This window comes from Neoarius graeffei, chromosome 19 (assembly GCF_027579695.1).
Source record: "Neoarius graeffei isolate fNeoGra1 chromosome 19, fNeoGra1.pri, whole genome shotgun sequence".
Classification (NCBI taxonomy): Eukaryota; Metazoa; Chordata; class Actinopteri; order Siluriformes; family Ariidae; genus Neoarius; species Neoarius graeffei.
Genome location: NC_083587.1, coordinates 51,954,206 through 51,971,960, shown reverse-complemented (window position 1 = coordinate 51,971,960; position 17,755 = coordinate 51,954,206). Strand labels below are relative to the sequence as shown.

Sequence of the window (17,755 nt, the reverse complement as noted above, 5' to 3'; positions counted from 1 at the left end):
GACTAAATCATGTTTGAATATCTGTCCACTGTCATGGACACCATGCATGAAAGAATTCATTCCTTTACTGCTATTTTGCCAAAATAAGGCAGTTCAGAGGAAATTTAACTCTCTGCCACCTCATACTCTTCAGAAAATGCACGTCTGAGCTTCAAAACACAGCACATAGCCAAAATCATTTCCTTGCCCTGTCTTGGTGTCCGTGTCGATGCCCTTGAAGCTCTCCACAGGTCTGCGGTCGCTCAGTGAGGAAGCATCATAAACTTTGTGTCCGCGCTCTAAACAATTTTATCATCAGTAATTCATTGAACATTCCTTTCATACGAGTCTTCTGACATAATAGATAACTAGTTAAATTGAATTGTAAACAAACCCACTTATGATGACCTACTTATAGCCGTGTATGCAGGAGGGATCCAATCTTTACAATTTATTGCTGCAATCCACCTGTTCCTCCTCCAAGGATCAACTGATGCAGCTGGAATCCTGTAGAAAGATAACTCTTAACTTACCATAGTTTTTGTGAACTTTTACATTATACACTACCGTTCAAAAGTTTGGGGTCACCCAGACAATTTTGTGTTTTCCATGAAAAGTCATACTTTTATTTACCACCATAAGTTGTAAAATGAATAGAAAATATAGTCAAGACATTTTTCTGGCCATTTTGAGCATTTAATCGACCCCACAAATGTGATGCTCCAGAAACTCAATCTGCTCAAAGGAAGGTCAGTTTTATAGCTTCTCTAAAGAGCTCAACTGTTTTCAGCTGTGCTAACATGATTGTACAAGGGTTTTCTAATCATCCATTAGCCTTCTGAGGCAATGAGCAAACACATTGTACCATTAGAACACTGGAGTGAGAGTTGCTGGAAATGGGCCTCTATACACCTATGGAGATATTGCACCAAAAACCACACATTTGCAGCTAGAATAGTCATTTACCACATTAGCAATGTCTCATCTCATCTCATTATCTGTAGCCGCTTTATCCTGTTCTACAGGGTCGCAGGCAAGCTGGATCCTATCCCAGCTGACTACGGGCGAAAGGCGGGGTACACCCTGGACAAGTCGCCAGGTCATCACAGGGCTGACACATGGACACAGACAACCATTCACACTCAAATTCACACCTTCGGTCAATTTAGAGTCACCAGTTAACCTAACCTGCATGTCTTTGGACTGTGGGGGAAACCGGAGCACCCGGAGGAAACCCACGCGGACACGGGGAGAACATGCAAACTCCACACAGAAAGGCCCTCGCCGGCCACGGGGCTCGAACCCGGACCTTCTTTCTGCAAGGCGACAACGCTAACCACTACACCACCGTGCCGCCCATTAGCAATGTATAGAGTGTATTTCTGATTAGTTTAAAGTGATCTTCATTGAAAAGAACAGTGCTTTTCTTTCAAAAATAAGGAAATTTCAAAGTGACCCCAAACTTTTGAACGGTAGTGTAAATCACACAATCCATCCACTGTTTGGCTGCATCTGAATACGCATACTTCCACACTATCAGTACGCCAAAAGCACTACGTAGGCCGTCTGAATATTCAGTAGGCGTTTAATAGTAGTCGAACGGTATCTGGATGATCTACAGCATTCCTAGTATGTAAACGTACCACACCACACCATAATTCAGCTGGAGCCTCCGAATAACAGAAAAAAACACCACCACCAAAACAATGCTGTCTGAAGCGAAGCCAGTTGTTGCAGCGGTGTACAAGTATATCAGGAATTGGTTAAATATTTCCATCATTGCGGAAATACTTTGTTTTTTATTTTGCAACATACATGGGCATACATTCTCTGTGAACATCTGGGCCAGAGGACAGGTAAGATGGCAGTGGAATATGTCCAAATTGTGTCCTTACTACTCACTCGCTTAATCATAGATCGTACTACAGTTACGGTCAGGTAGCAGGTACTTAACGATCATTAGTACATACTGTACTGAGAATTCAGATGCAGCCTTTGTTTCTATCCAAAATGGCAGCACGCTTGCTCACTGCATCATGACGACGTCACGTCAATAGATCGTGTCTTGTTCTGCCCTGCAAATTTGGTCAGATTTGTCACTGTAATAGTTGATAATGGTAGCAAGAACCAAGCTTTAATCTAAAAAGTGTATAGAGCAGCACTATTCATGGTGATTACAGCCCATGTAACTGGTAACACCACATCTGGCCCCAGCTTTGTGGAAAACTCTGGCTGGCATGGAAATGTCTCATCACTGGTATATTACGTATGTGCCATGTATTGGTGGCTTCCGGTGATGTAACGAGTGGCGTCCTATTTCCTAAGTAAAGGTTTCAAGTCCTAGCTCTTGTAGCTCCATTTTGAAGGGTCACCCTACCAGTTATCTATTAAATACTATTTTTTTTTCTCACCACACTGTAGGCCAACTGGCCTGTCAGTTGCGAGCCCCTTAGGAGGCTGTCCGCATCTATCATAAGCACACTTCATCTACCACTGGCTTGCTAGGCCTGCCGCACCTTCGCCAGACAAACAGCCACTCACACATACTAGTGCATCTCAAAAAATTAGAATATTGTGAAAAAGTTCAATATTTTCCATCAGTTATTTAAGAAAGTGAAAATGTTATATATTATAGACTCATTACACATAAACTAAAATGTTTCAAGCATTTTTCTATTTTAATTTTAATCAGTATGGCATACAGTACAAAAACATAAAAAAAACCCATCTCAAAATATTAGAATATTTCATTTAGAGTTTGAGTAAAACAGTATGAACACAGTGTATCTCTCGGTCTAGTTCAGTACACACAACCACAATCATGGGGAAGACTGCTGACTTGACTGTTGTCCAGAAGATGATCACTGATGCCCTCCACAAGGAGGGTAAGCCACAAAAGGTCATTGCTGAAAAGGGTGGCTGGAAAAGGTGCACGAGCAACAGGGATGGCCGCAGTCTTGAGAGGATTGTCAAGAAAAGTTGATTCAGGAACTTGGGAGAGCTTCACAAGGAGTGGACTGAGGCTGGTGTCAGTGTATCAAGACCCATCACGAACAGACATCTTCAAGAAAGGGGATACAACTTTCGCATTCCTAATATCAAGCTACTCCTGAGCCAGAGACAATGTCAGAAGTGTCTTATCTGGGCTAAGGAGAGAAAGAAATGGACTGTTGCTCAGTGGTCCAAAGTCCTCTTTTCAGATGAAAGTACATTTTGCATTTAATTTGGAAATCACGGTTCTAGAGTCTGGAGGAAGAGTGGAGAGGCACAGAATCCAAGGTATTTGAAGCCCAGTGTGAAGTTTCCACAGTCTGTGATGATTTGGGGTGCCATGTCATCTGCTGGTGTTGGTCCACTGTATTTTATCAAGTCCAAAGTCAACACAGCCATCTACCAGGAGATTTTAGAGCACTTCATGCTTCCATTTGCTGACGAGCTTTTTGGAGATGCTGATTTCCTTTTCCAGCAGGACTTAGCACCTACCCACAGTGCCAAAACTACTACCAAATGGTTTGCTGACCATGATATTACTTTGTTTGATTGGCCAGCCAACTTGCCTGACCTGAACCCCATAGAGAATCTATGGGATATTGTCAAGAGGAAGATGAGAAACACCCGACCCAAAAATACAGATACACTGAAGGCCACTATCAAAGCAACCTGGGCTTCAATAACACCTCAGCAGTGCCACAGACTGATCACCTCCATGCCACACCGCATTGATACAGTAATTCATGGTAAAGGAGCCCCAACCAAGTATTGAGTGTATAAATGAATATACTTTTCAGAAGTTGGACATTTCTGTATTGTAAATCCTTTTTTTGATTGATCTTAGGGAATATTCTAATAATTTAACATACTGGATTTCTGATTTTCATGAGCTATAAGCCATAATCATCAAAATTAAAACAAAAAAAGGCTTTAAATATTTCACTTTACATGTAATGAATATAGAATATATGAAAGTTTACCTTTTTGAATTAAATTATGCAAAAAAAAGAACTTTTTCATGGTATTCTAATTTTTTGAGATGTACTAGTATATTCACACCTATAGAGAACTTTCACATAACGTCATCGCAACTGTGAATTTGTTTGTGTGGCCATAGCTCCTGGAAAGTTTTGTGTTCGACAGCGACCGGCAGAAGTGTATGCGAGTGATTGTAAGCCTAATTCAGTAAACATCTACAAATAAACTTGAAGTTACACCTAAAAGAACAATGCCAGAGACCTGTAGTGTTTTTGGATGTAATAACAGATGTGGAGATGAGCCTGGTTTAACTTTTCACCGCTTCCTGGCAAACCCAGAAAGACGAGGAAAAATGGCAAGTTGCAGTTAAACAGGAAGACAAATTATTCCTGTGTGTGTGGAGAACATTTTACATCAGGTTAGTACGAAGGCTCTGTGCAATATTAAAATGTATGTCTGGATGTGGGCTTTGGACACAATTTATTAGACTTCATGCTTGGCTCATCTAGCAGCATGTTTGTTATGTACTGATAATGTAGACGAGGCCAAACACCATAAAATATGCTAGATCTTGGCCCTAGCTTGTTTATGACTATTACAAGTCCATGTTTGAGCTCACCTTTGTCATAATAAGGTATTTTTCTTTATCAGGAATTTCCCATAACATTCTGGCATGCACAAAACCTGCCTCGAAATATTGATAGGCATCTGTACTTTTGCAAGCTTTTAGCATCTCTGGTGTATTTAGAAGTCCCAAATACTAAATAGTTCAGGATGGCGTAGTGTCCCAAATCCGGTAGCTGGTTTGCTGAACACTTTTCAAGTGGAATAAGTACATTTGTAGGAAAATTGAGAAGAGGAAAAGAGGAAGACTTTATTTTTGCCACATTACACAGACAGTGAGAGAGAGAGAGAGAGAGAGAGAGAGAGAGAGAGAGAGAAAGTGCGGGAGAGCGCACTGGGCAGAATAAATAAATGTATTTGTAGGTCAGTTATATGGATCTGTGATGCCTGCATGTTTCAGCTTTTGGATGTAACGTGATTTGCTGGTATAAAATACATTTTTTATTGTTTCAGAGAGATTGTACTGACCACAGTCCTCTCGATTTTCTTCAGTACCTGTCATGGCTATGGTTGTCTGTTTGCTCGGCCATACGGTGGACGCTATATAATAAACAAAAATCCATGATGCCAGTGAAAGTCCTCTATGTGCAATTTAGAGTAACCAGTTACCCTAACTGCATGTCTTAAGACTGTGTGGGGGGGAAGCAGAGCACCCAGAGGAAACCCATGCAGACACAGGAAGAACATGCAAACGCCACACAGAAAGGCCCCCAGGCTCGAACCCAGGACCTTCTTACTGTGAGGTGACAGCGCTAACCACCCCATCTACTGAATACTCATTCTCATATCATCTCTAGCCGCTTTATCCTGTCCTACAGGGTCGCAGGCAAGCTGGAGCCTATCCCAGCTGACTACGGGCGAAAGGCGGGGTACACCCTGGACAAGTCGCCAGGTCATCACAGGGCTGACACATAGACACAGACAACCATTCACACTCACATTCACACCTACGGTCAATTTAGAGTCACCAGTTAACCTAACCTGCATGTCTTTGGACTGTGGGGGGAAACCGGAGCACCCGGAGGAAACCCACGGGGAGAACATGCAAACTCCGCACAGAAAGGCCCTCACCGGCCACAGGGCCCGAACCCGGACCTTCCTGCTGTGAGGCGACAGCGCTAACCACTACACCACCGTGCCGCCCCTACTGAATACTAATAGGATTTAATATGATTAAGGTGTGATAAGTTAAAGAATAAAACATGGAAAGGATTGTTGTTGTTTAACCATTTATCGTTATATATAATGTTAAGGAATATCTGTGAGAAGTTTGTTCCTGTTACAGAATTTTAACCTACTTGTGTCGAAGAACACATTTGTTCACTTAAATGCAGATGTTCCATTGATTTTAAAATTGGTCTGCGCCTATAAAGATATCTCTGACACTAAGCTTTTTTTTTTCCCCTCGACTCCATGTGTATTGCTTCTTTCCACAAAGCCTGTCATGGCTTATGCTAACCTACTGTAATTATTACACTATAATAATCTGGTATGGATTTAATGGGGGGCGCACCATTTCATTTTACCAATTTTAAAAATAAAAATAAATTAATTTCTCCTTTCTATGTGGCCCGGTGGTTGGGAGCCACTACTGTAAACTCCAGAATTGTTCACAAGTTTAAAAAAAAAAAAAAGGTCACAAGTGTGGAAGTGGAGCACAAGGGAAACATGGAGACCACCCAACACCACTCCACTTCTTTACGGTCACAGAACAAACCACGTAAATCAGCCCATTTCTCACCAGTACACTGACCTCTGTACAGCAACAGAAAGAGAAGCGTCTTTTTAACAGTGTTGAATATCATACCATCAGGGTCCCTCAATACCCCAGTATACCGTACCACCATGATACCACCCAAGCCCAGGGTGGAAAATAACACACATACTGGTTTTCATCTAAATTTATTGTTGTCCTCAAACAAGTAGAAAATATATCTTCTGTCTAAATCAAGCCACAGCCTATTAAAACAGTTTTAAATTAAAAGCATTGCACAAGGCGTATGGCTCTGGAAAATAAAGCTTCTGCCACCGATTCAATGTTAAGGCTCGGTATGATTTCACAAGTTACCTCCATGATGGTGCCCGATCGTATTCGTGGACCTAAATGAGCCTTACAGTGATTCTAGTTGATCATGTGGAGATGTACTGCTGTTAACATGACTAGTGACAGATGGACAGAGGCAGCAGACGGACTGCTGCACTTCACACAACACATTCAAGGAAGAAAAAAAGCATAGGCATCATTTTAACATCTAGATGAAAGATTTTGCTTCTTTTTTTGTTGTTTTTATGGATATTTTGCAGAAAAGTGGGTGATTTTTCAGACAATACTTATAATTGTGTATTTCTTGTCTATAAACACACTACAAGTGCAGAATCACATGGAGGACACCAGGCAATAATGTTCACCAATGAGAGAACAATTCGAGAGGAGTTTTAAGCAAAACTCATCTAAAAAAAAAAAAAAAATCACACCAACAATCAGAGCACACAAAAAGGGTCACCATACAAGCACTCCACTTGGGCCAAGGAGGGATGTCATAATAATCATAAATACAAACTTATAAAATTGCGTAAAACGACTTATAAAATGTAACCATAAAACTTATGTACAAAATGAGCAAATCCTCCCCCCCATCCTCTCAACAGCTGCAGCATGCAATATTATAAGAGGGGACAGTTTAAAAACACATCCAGGGTATAGAAATCATTCCTGTCCTTCTCACAGAAAATCCATCTGACCACAAATATTAGTTATTATTAAAAAATAGGGCCATTATCTATATAACGGATCCCTTAAGGTTTCAAACGTGAAGCAAAGCCCCCTTTCTCCATTAACCCTCATGTTCTGTTGACAGTAGCAAGGAATTTTGATTTTTTACATTGCAAAACAATCCATTTTTGCAAAAGGACGTGTCATAAATACATATTAGAAATATAATCAAACTTTATGCATGTGGGCATTTAAACCCCTCCCATCTGTCCAGGGAAGAAATGAAGGAACCAAAAATCATGAGGTTTGATATTTCATCTCGTCTCATTATCCGTAGCCGCTTATCCTGTCCTACAGGGTCGCAGGCAAGCTGGAGCCTATCCCAGCTGACTACGGGCGAAAGGCGGGGTACACCCTGGACAAATCATCGCAGGGCTGACACATAGAGACAACCAACCATTCACACTCACGGTCAATTTAGAGTCACCAGTTAACCTAACCTGCATGTCTTTGGACTGTGGGGGAAACCGGAGCACCCGGAGGAAACCCACGCAGACACGGGGAGAACATGCAAACTCCACATAGAAAGGCCCCTGAGCTCGAACCCAGAACCTTCTTGCTGCGAGGCGACAGTGCTAACCACTACACCACCCTATATATTATATATAAAAATCCCTTCAGACATAATGTGTATAATTTTACACATGAAGTTCCATAGCATTTTGTGTCCGAAGGGGATAATAATAATCTGACAAACACTTTAAAAGCCACAAGTGCTTCCCATGCTTAAGAGACCTGAATAGAATTATGGAATAGAAGTATTTATATATTAAAAAAAAGGCTTGATTAGAGAAACCAAGGCAACAGGGAGATCAGTTCAATTTTCAACTTAGAAATTTTAAAGCAGTCAAACAGAACATAAGGGTTAAGCTTCAGGTACATATGGGAAATACTAACAACCATTTGTTAAGAAACAGCAAACCCCCAAAAAAGTGCTTTTTTAAAGAGTCCGGTTGAAACGGTGCAAGAAGGGGGGAGAAGAAAGGAAAAAAAAAAAACCCCACACAGTCCCACTCCTTTGTACAGGCACTGAGAACAGTCCACTAACAGTCTCCTGCAGCTGTTCATCATCTCAGACTCCCAAGGAGAAACTCAAAATCCGAGGAAAGTTGATCCACATGATGCCAGAGCACCTCCTGGTCATCAAGGCTGCAGATCTTCACTGGTTGTGCTGTATTCGTTTTCAGATTACACTCAGTAGATCGTTAAGTGAAGCGGAATATGATTCACCTACTACTATTGTAGAGTAAATTCCAACAGGTCTCAAACATTAAATGTTTTTATACTTGATGCCATTGGATGGCTTGAGAGGCAGGGTTTTTTAAACACTAACAAAAACTGCCCGATTTCTTTTCTTTTTTGTGCATGTCTCTCTTACTCTCTCTAGATACATACACACGTTTTCTTGATTAACTGTTTTTCATAAAACAGGGAACCGTAACATTCAGCAAAAAGGAACTTTGGCACCATGGATCCTCCTTGTGGCAAAGGGAGGATCATTTTATTTTTCTTAAAAAAAAAAAAAAAATTAAAATAAAATTCTGCCCATATCCTGAAATAAAACGTCATCTTTTTTAAATTATAGTCAAATTGCACATTTGAAGGTACAGACTAGCTGGGCCAAGATTCTTCATTTTGTGTGCAACACTGTTCATCGATGAACAGAGATGAGCGATACCTTGTGTTTGTGTACAAGATCTTAAATTCGACAGAACCAGTCCTTCAATTCGTGTCTGCAAATTTCATAAACCAAAACACCAACATTAAGCTTGAATAAGAAAGTGGGAAATGTAAAAGCGGTGCAAGCAGGATTGGTTAGTCAATATGGTGGAACTGGATCCTCGGTCTCTCTTTTTCAAAACCTCGATTATTTCTGAAGGCAAATGAGCTGATGAATCAGTGTTCCTCAGACCCTGACAAGGTTTTTCGAACACTTTGTGGGGGCTCCCAGGAATCACTATCGTCAGTATCCTCATCATCCTCGTCATCGTCGTCATCACCGGGGGCTGAGGGTCCTTGCTCTTCGGCTGCCATATCAGTCTCGCCCTCTGACTCCTCCTCTTCTTGCTCATTACCTGTGTTATCTTCAAAAGGATCTGCACCCATATCCACCTTCCTGCCGACTTCTGCAAACCACTCCCTGACCTGTTCGTAACTCATGTTTGACTTGGCTACCAGCTCATCCAGATCTTGCTCGTTCAAAAACTTGTGCTTCAAGTAGTATTCCTTAAGAAACTCTTTCCCAGTCTTGAACTTCATTGGTGGAGACTTCTCTGAACCTGTGGATTTTTTGGCTCTCCTGCTGCGGGACCTCCCCCAGCCACGGTTCCGAATCCTCCGTTTCCTGCCCTTGCTGCCATTCAGACCCTCCAAGTTGCCACTCTGGTAATAGAAGTACCACTTAAGATTACCGTTCTTCCAAGCATACCTGGTATCCCCAAACCAGTTGACGATGTAAGACCGGGGTAGCCCACTTTCCTCAGCTAGCTGGTCGTATTCCTCAGCAGATGGCCACTGAGTGCGTACAAAGGCACTCTTGAGGACATGAAGTTGTTCTGGAGTTTTCTTTGTGATCTTTTCCTTGGGCAACTTTTTTACTCCAGGTGGACTCTGGTAACCTTTACTATAGGAGGGCTTACCATCCATCTCATCAGTCTTTTGTTCAGACGACTCTGTGACGGGAGTTTTCCTCTTCTCTGTGAACCAAGCATCTATCTCCCGCCTGGTGAGCTTTGTTTCAGCCCTCAGGCGACTCAGTTCTTCATCTGTGGGGGTGTCACATTTTTGATAGCTTTCCTCTAGAATCACCAACTGCTCTGGAGTCTTCTCCTTAAACTTCTGCAGAGTGAAGTCCGGAAACGGGTTCCAGGTCTTGCGCGTCTCCTTCTCTTTGACAGGCGATGGTGTTGGAGATTGAGGGGTCTCATCACTGGAGTCAATAACAATGGTGGCATTACTGTTGTTGGCCCGGGAGCTCTCATGGGGTATACTGAAGTGGTTGTTTTTGGAATTGCGCTGGTTATAGCGGGTATCGCTGAACCACTTCTTGATCTCACCTTTGGTAAGGTTGGTCAACTTCATCAGCCTGGCAATTTCGGCATCACTGGCAAAGTGGTTTTTCATGTAGCTAGCTTTCAGCTCAGCCAACTGTTCCTTCGACTTCTTCGGGCGCAGGCCAAAGTGATCTGCGCTGAGTGCAGAGCTCTCCTGAGGAGTCAGCGATGGTGGCTGGACCGTCGTGGCTCTTTTTGTTTCACTAACAGCAGAGCTGGTCTGACTAGTTGTGATCTTGGATGCCTGGTTCTGACTTGGCATTCCTGCAACAGTCAGAGTGATCGGGGTGGTACCTGGCAAGCTGTTTGTGGTGCCAACCTGTGTCAGAACAAGGCCTGGCTGTCCCACAATTTGGCAAGTCTGAAGGATCGACTGGAGCCCATTGGTGGCAGACAGATGGTGAGCTGGAATGACTGTAATGGTCTGAGGCACTGTGTGGACCGTGCCATTAAACTGCTTCCTTCGAGCCTCTTCAACTTCCTCTGGTGTCCAGCTCACACCATGCTTCAAACGCTGAGCAGAGAACCAGATCTTTATCTGCTCCTCTGAGAACTTGGTCTGGGTTGCCAGGCCCATAATCTCCGACACAGATGGGTACGGGAACTTCTTGTATGTGCTCACCAACAGTGAATTTGTGTCCATGGCCGCATTGTAGGTTGGAATACTGCTCACTGGAATCAGGAGCTGAGCCTGAGCACTCTGCTGGGCCTGCAAGGCTGACAGAACCTGGGCAAGGCCAGCAGGAAGGACTGTAGCAGGGTTCACAACTGGCTTCTTTTGCTCTGCAGGAAGTGCACTGGGAATGCTGACAAACACGCCAGGTTTTGTGGAATCACTAAGAATTGGGTGTGTCATATCTGCTGTAATAGATGCTTCCATTGACTCTGGATCCCCTTCACTTTCAATTAACGAATCGCTCTCTTCTGCCCCCTTGAGAGACACGGCTATTCTTTTGGGTTCAGGCTTCTTTTTCATGATGGGAGTTTTGCTGAGAGAAATCCCAGTGATGGATGGGTCTTCACTCTCCTCCGTCTCAGCCTGACCATTTCCTTCAGCAGTCAGGTCTGCGACTGACTGCTCGACAGCAGTTTGACTTGGGTGTTTTCCTGCAGAATGGCTTAAACTGTCTTCATGCTCTGAGAATAGGAAAAGATAGACATTTTCAGCTTTTGTATGACAACTACAGAATAAACACAGTGGCAGTATTATTAAATGAATGAATCCTGGAGCTACACTACCGTTCAAAAGTTTGGGGTCACCCTGACAATTGTGTTTTTTCCAAGAAAAGTCACACTTTTATTTACCACCATAAGTTGTAAAATGAATAGAAAATATAGTCAAGACGTTTTTCTGGCCATTTTGAGCATTTAATCGACCCCACAAATGTGATGCTCCAGAAACTCAATCTGCTCAAAGGAAGGTCAGTTTTATAGCTTCTCTAAAGAGCTCAACTGTTTTCAGCTGTGCTAACATGATTGTACAAGGGTTTTCTAATCACCCATTAGCCTTCTGAGGCAATGAGCAAACACATTGTACCATTAGAACACTGGAGTGAGAGTTGCTGGAAATGGGCCTCTATACACCTATGGAGATATTGCACCAAAAACCAGACATTTGCAGCTAGAATAGTCATTTACCACATTAGCAATGTATAGAGTGGATTTCTGATTAGTTTAAAGTGAGCTTCGTTGAAAAGAACAGTGCTTTTCTTTCAAAAAATAAGGACATTTCAAAGTGACCCCAAACTTTTGAACGGTAGTGTAAATTTAGTTGACTTTTATTCACGTACATTCTCATCTCATCTCATTATCTCTAGCCGCTTTATCCTTCTACAGGGTCGCAGGCAAGCTGGAGCCTATCCCAGCTGACTACGGGCGAAAGGCGGGGTACACCCTGGACAAGTCGCCAGGTCATCACAGGGCTGACACATAGACACAGACAACCATTCACACTCACATTCACACCTACGGTCAATTTAGAGTCACCAGTTAACCTAACCTGCATGTCTTTGGACTGTGGGGGAAACCGGAGCACCCGGAGGAAACCCACGCGGACACGGGGAGAACATGCAAACTCCGCACAGAAAGGCCCTCGCCGGCCACGGGGCTCGAACCCAGAACCTTCTTGCTGTGAGGTGACAGCGCTAACCACTACACCACCGTGCCGCCCCTTATTCACCTACATCTACCACAGAAGTGTACTTTGTTGATATTGTGAAAAGCCTGTTGACCAACACACTATTATGAGAAGGAGCCATCACTCCAATAATATCTGGACAGCAGTGACTATGGTGGTCCCTTTCCATAGATAGGCTCTTCAGTAATTGTTTATCTACAAAGTGCACCCATATAAAATAGATGTACCTGGTTTAAAAAAAAAAAAGAAGGGCATACTTAATGACATTTGTGCCTTTTGAAACTGGTTCCCAAGTTCTTGACTCCAGGATACCAACTCACCTCCTTCACTGTCCAGTGGAACCACTATACCCTCCGTAAGGCCTTCTGCAGAGTTCTCGATTCCTTCTTCCCCTGCAAGGGTCTCCAAATCCATATCCTGCTCCACTACATCTGATGGAAGCACCATGCAGGGGGTGGTGGACTTCCTTCGGCTCGACATCGTGTCTATAGCACCAGAAAGGCTTTGAGACGGCGAAGACTGTCTGAATCGGCAAGAAACTGTATTCACATGCTAAAAGTCTGCCCCACTCCAATATGACATCTGCTGAAGGGGGAAGGAGAAAAAAAAAAAAATCAGATAAACATCAAATTTGAAATACCTTAATTTCAGTTACTTAGCCACTTAAAGGACAAATTCGCCCTGAAAGATTTGCATAATCATCTTTATAATCAAGTTTTACTTTGTCGTGTTGACAAAGTTTATACTTCTATTCTAAACAACGCAGCAGCACTTTAAGTCCTTTCGTCTGTCCAGCTCTCCAACCTCCTCATCTGTACACTCGACTCAAACAGGTCAGCCTCCAAAGCTTCAACTTTAACGCCAATACCACCATCATAATTGAGCTCATCATTCCGTAGATTGCTAACTAGCCAAGCCCAAGGCTGTCCTAACTTGTGCTGCCTTGAAGTCCTGCCAGAAATACTGTAAACATTAGGTGAACCCACATGAACACTTCACTGTTGCAATTACAACTCAGGAACTTGTATTCTTCTATGAACCCTGACTTCCTGGATTAGGGGCATCAATAAGAAAGTCATTATAGCCCCCAATAAGAAGTAACAGTAAGATTTACTTGGTAATTTGACACGTTAACCATTCAGTTCTTGATTTTCTTTCAGTAAGGCAAAATGAACTTTGCGTCATTAATGATACAAAAGCAAAGGCATGAAGAGATAGCAAAAAAGAGCTCACGCTGTCCATTTTCACCAACCACATGCACTTGAACACACACACACACACACGTTGTAAATCACTACTTCCAAACTCTTGTGCAAGAACTAACGAAAAAGCCTTGAAGGCAGCAAGCGTGACTGTGTTGTACTGCTGCACTGCATTCTGGATCTCCGAGTCCGGTGTTTGCTTTAATGGCTTCGTTACTTCCATGTTGGATTTCTCAATACAGTACTACAATGATGAAAACTGCAAGTGAGAAAAGAAGCTCTTACTCCTCCCAGGAGCAACAAAATCTGCTCATTATTGCGTCTCTCTGAAAACATTGTGGTAATGAGAGCCTCCTGTATAAAAACATTGCTCTAAATAAATAACTACACATTAGAACTGCGGTAGCAATAGGCACTTTCAGACCAAACAGGTCATGGGACCCTGTGGAGCTTCTCTGAGAATTACATACATTCTACGCCTTTTCCTCCTGTTTGTATTCGCACCACCAGCAAGAACGCTGAAGCGACGCAAACCAGCTGACAACTGGTATAAACGGCATCGCTTCTGCATGGCATACAACAAGAAATCAGGACTTCACGGTTGGTCCATTTATAGTCTCCCCCCAGTTTTTTAACACCAGCATTAAAAGCTGGTGTTACAAAGCTGTTGTTTAAGCATCTAACATCTTACACTGATTTTATTTTTAAAAATGGTGGTTGCCAGCGCTGCACTAGTCTGACCAAACCAACGTCCACTTATGTAACACATGGTTCCTCTTGTGCTCAGTTTATCTACCCTGAAGGAGCTTTAAAATAAATAAAAATCCTTCAAGACTGTGCTGCAAGAACTATGATCATCCTGAGTTCCTGCTGTGCTGACAAACAAAAGTGTGCAGTACTAAGAACTATGAAAAAAAGTTCCTCTGGCCCCAAAATGCCTCCGATTTCAGCATATACACTACCATTCAAAAGTTTGGGGTCACCCAGACAATTTTGGGTTTTCCATGAAAAGTCACACTTTTATTTACCACCATAAGTTGTAAAATGAATGGAAAATATAGTCAAGACATTTTCCTGGCCATATTGAGTGTTTAATCTCGTCTCGTCTCCTTCCGCTTTATCCAGGACCGGGTCGCGGAGGCAGCAGTCTAAGCATGGAAGCCCAAACTTCCCTTTCCCCAGACACCTCGGCCAGCTCCTCGGGAAGAACACCGAGGTGTTCCCAGGCCAGCCGAGAGACATAATCCCTCCAGCGTGTCCTGGGTCTTCCCCGGGGCCATGCCTGGAACACCTCCCCAGGGAGGCGTCCAGGAGCCATCCGAAAGAGATGCCTGAGCCACCTCAGCTGATTCCTCTCGATATGGAGGAGCAGCGGCTCTACTCCGAGCTCCTCCAGAGTAACTGTGCTTCTCACCCTATCTCTAAGGGAGCGCCCAGCCACCCTGCCAAGGAAACTCATTTCGGCCGCTTGTATCCACGATCTTGTTCTTCCGGTCATTACCCAAAGCTCATGACCATAGGTTTAATCGAGCCCACAAATGTGATGCTCCAGAAACTCAATCTGCTCAAAGGAAGGTCAGTTTTATAGCTTCTCTAAAGAGCTCAACTGTTTTCAGCTGTGCTAACATGATTGTACAAGGGTTTTCTAATCATCCATTAGCCTTCTGAGGCAATGAGCAAACACATTGTACCATTAGAACACTGGAGTGAAACTGGAGTGAAACTGGAGTTGCTGGAAATGGGCCTCTATACACCTATGGAGATATTGCACCAAAAACCAGACATTTGCAGCTAGAATAGTCATTTACCACATTAGCAATGTATAGAGTGCATTTCTGATTAGTTTAAACTGATCTTCATTGAAAAGAACAGTGCTTTTCTTTCAAAAATAAGGGACATTTCAAAGTGACCCCAAACTTTTGAACGGTAGTGGACACACTTCTTCCAGGAATAAACAAGGACTTAAGAACAAATGATGACCACAAATAATTCAGTATACAAATAATTAATGTGCTTCAGGGTGGAGTTTTCCTTTAACTGTGTGTAGGCGACTACTTTTGGTCAGTCTTTCACGTTATATCTATTTAAATGATGAACTAGAAGACATTCAGATTCTATTAAAAGTAAAAACAAAGCAAACCAGAGTCAAAATGGGTCTTAAAAAAAAAAAAAAAACAGCCTGGTTTTGTAAATATTACAGCTCGTTACTTATTCCACTCCTTCACACAAACAGCAGTGCATTATTAGCTGGTAAGGCTTGTAGTTGAGTAAGTGGCTAAAACTTGGGTTATTTAGATATCGTGTTGAGAAGGAGAGAAAGAAAGAAAAAGAAAGAAAGAGAGAGAGAGAAAGATAGCTAGCCAGCTTCTGGCTGTCATTCAGAACTGAACACGAGGATGCTAAGCTACTGTAAACTCACCAGGGAGACCTCTGGCTGTTAGCACAAACCCATTTTTGAGAATGCTACAAGCTAGCTCGCTTCGTTTCACTGGTTCAGGCTAAGCTATGCTAAGCTAACTAGCTAGCTAGCTGCTCGTCGGCGGCGGGGTCAGCGCTTTTACGGTCGCAAATCTAAAAACGCTGGATGTTAGTTAGCTTTGCGACAGGAAATGAACTCAATTCCGTAACACGCCTCGATTTCTGTTCATACGCAACCGAGCATTAAAAGCGGACCATTTGTTAATCAAACGCAGCGATAATTTGAGCCTCATTTTAATGTCAGTTGTTTTTTTTTTTTTTTTAATGAACAGGCGTCTCCGCTGTCAGTGTTACGTCTTGACGTCATCGCCAGGCGACTCCCCGTGGCGACTTCAAAAAAAGGTCATAAAACGCACAAAGTTTTGGGTTTTTTCCTCCTAAATCAACATGCAAACAGAAGCAGAAACACGTTAAGCGAGTAACCTGGTGAAATCCCTGCTCATACGCGCGGCACAACGTCCAAAACAGGAGCTGCTGAAAACTTCCTCGGTTTTACCCACGTAACCAATCAAAACACTCAGAGCGATCACGTGATTCCGTGTGTCTGGGAACGAGCAGTATACGGAATTTCCCCATTACAGCAAACACACAGTTTTTCATTTTCCCCCCTTCAAATTACCAACAATAAGCTTATAAATACACTACCGTTCAAAAGTTTGGGGTCACCCAGACAATTTTGTGTTTTCCATGAAAAAAGTCACACTTTTATTTCCCACCATAAGTTGTAAAATGAATAGAAAATATAGTCGAGACATTTTTCTGGCCATTTTGAGCATTTAATCGACCCCACAAATGTGAAGCTCCAGAAACTCAATCCGCTCAAAGGAAGGTCAGTTTTATAGCTTCTCTAAAGAGCTCAACTGTTTTCAGCTGAGCTAACATGATTGTACAAGGGTTTTCTAATCATCCATTAGCCTTCTGAGGCAATGAGCAAACACATTGTACCATTAGAACACTGGAGTGAGAGTTGCTGGAAATGGGCCTCTATACACCTATGGAGATATTGCACCAAAAACCAGACATTTGCAGCTAGAATAGTCATTTACCACATTAGCAATGTATAGAGTGGATTTCTGATGAGTTTAAAGTGATCTTCATTGAAAAGAACAGCGCTTTTCTTTCAAAAATAAGGAAACTTCAAAGTGACCCCAAACTTTTGAACGGTAGTGTATAAACTCGCCCACAGAGAAAAGTTTTTCAAACAAAGACAGTTATTACCAAGTGCAAATCAGACAGCACAGAGGTCTCTCTCTCTCTCACACACAGAGGAGTGAAAGGGTACAATAAGGCCCACTTTACACGGGGACGGTCTGAAACAAAAACGCAAAAGTCCGTTTTCGTTCTCACTTTTTTCCGCGTCTACACGACCGTTTTCAAAGAAGAAATCTGCGTCTACATGGTGACACATAAATGTGTGGAATTCAATTGGATGTGCATGCCAGGCGGCTAGGTGGTGCTGTGAAAGACCTCCGCTATGTCTGCATGCATGCGCAACGGCTTCCGTCTTGTCTGATCTGCACCACGAAAACTTTGACTACTC

At 42.7% G+C, this 17,755-nt stretch overlaps 1 protein-coding gene across 4 annotated transcripts; it reads right to left on the bottom strand.

The window, feature by feature from the left end:
* Positions 1-6,458: 6,458 nt before the first annotated feature.
* On the bottom strand, positions 6,459-16,716 carry LOC132867377 (zinc fingers and homeoboxes protein 1-like). Of its 4 annotated transcripts, none has more exons than XM_060900246.1 (3): positions 16,639-16,716; positions 12,856-13,117; positions 6,459-11,535 (listed from the first exon to the last, which is right to left on the bottom strand). In XM_060900246.1, the coding sequence occupies exons 2-3, from the start codon at positions 13,013-13,015 to the stop codon at positions 9,242-9,244; spliced, it is 2,454 nt and encodes an 817-aa protein (XP_060756229.1). In that variant the 5' UTR covers positions 13,016-13,117; positions 16,639-16,716; the 3' UTR covers positions 6,459-9,241. The 4 variants fall into 4 exon arrangements, with proteins under 4 accessions (XP_060756229.1, XP_060756230.1, XP_060756227.1 ...); XM_060900247.1 differs by having other exon boundaries at positions 12,856-13,120; positions 16,639-16,713; XM_060900244.1 differs by lacking the exon at positions 16,639-16,716 and adding an exon at positions 16,157-16,614 and having other exon boundaries at positions 12,856-13,120.
* Between the last annotated feature and the right edge of the window lie 1,039 nt (positions 16,717-17,755).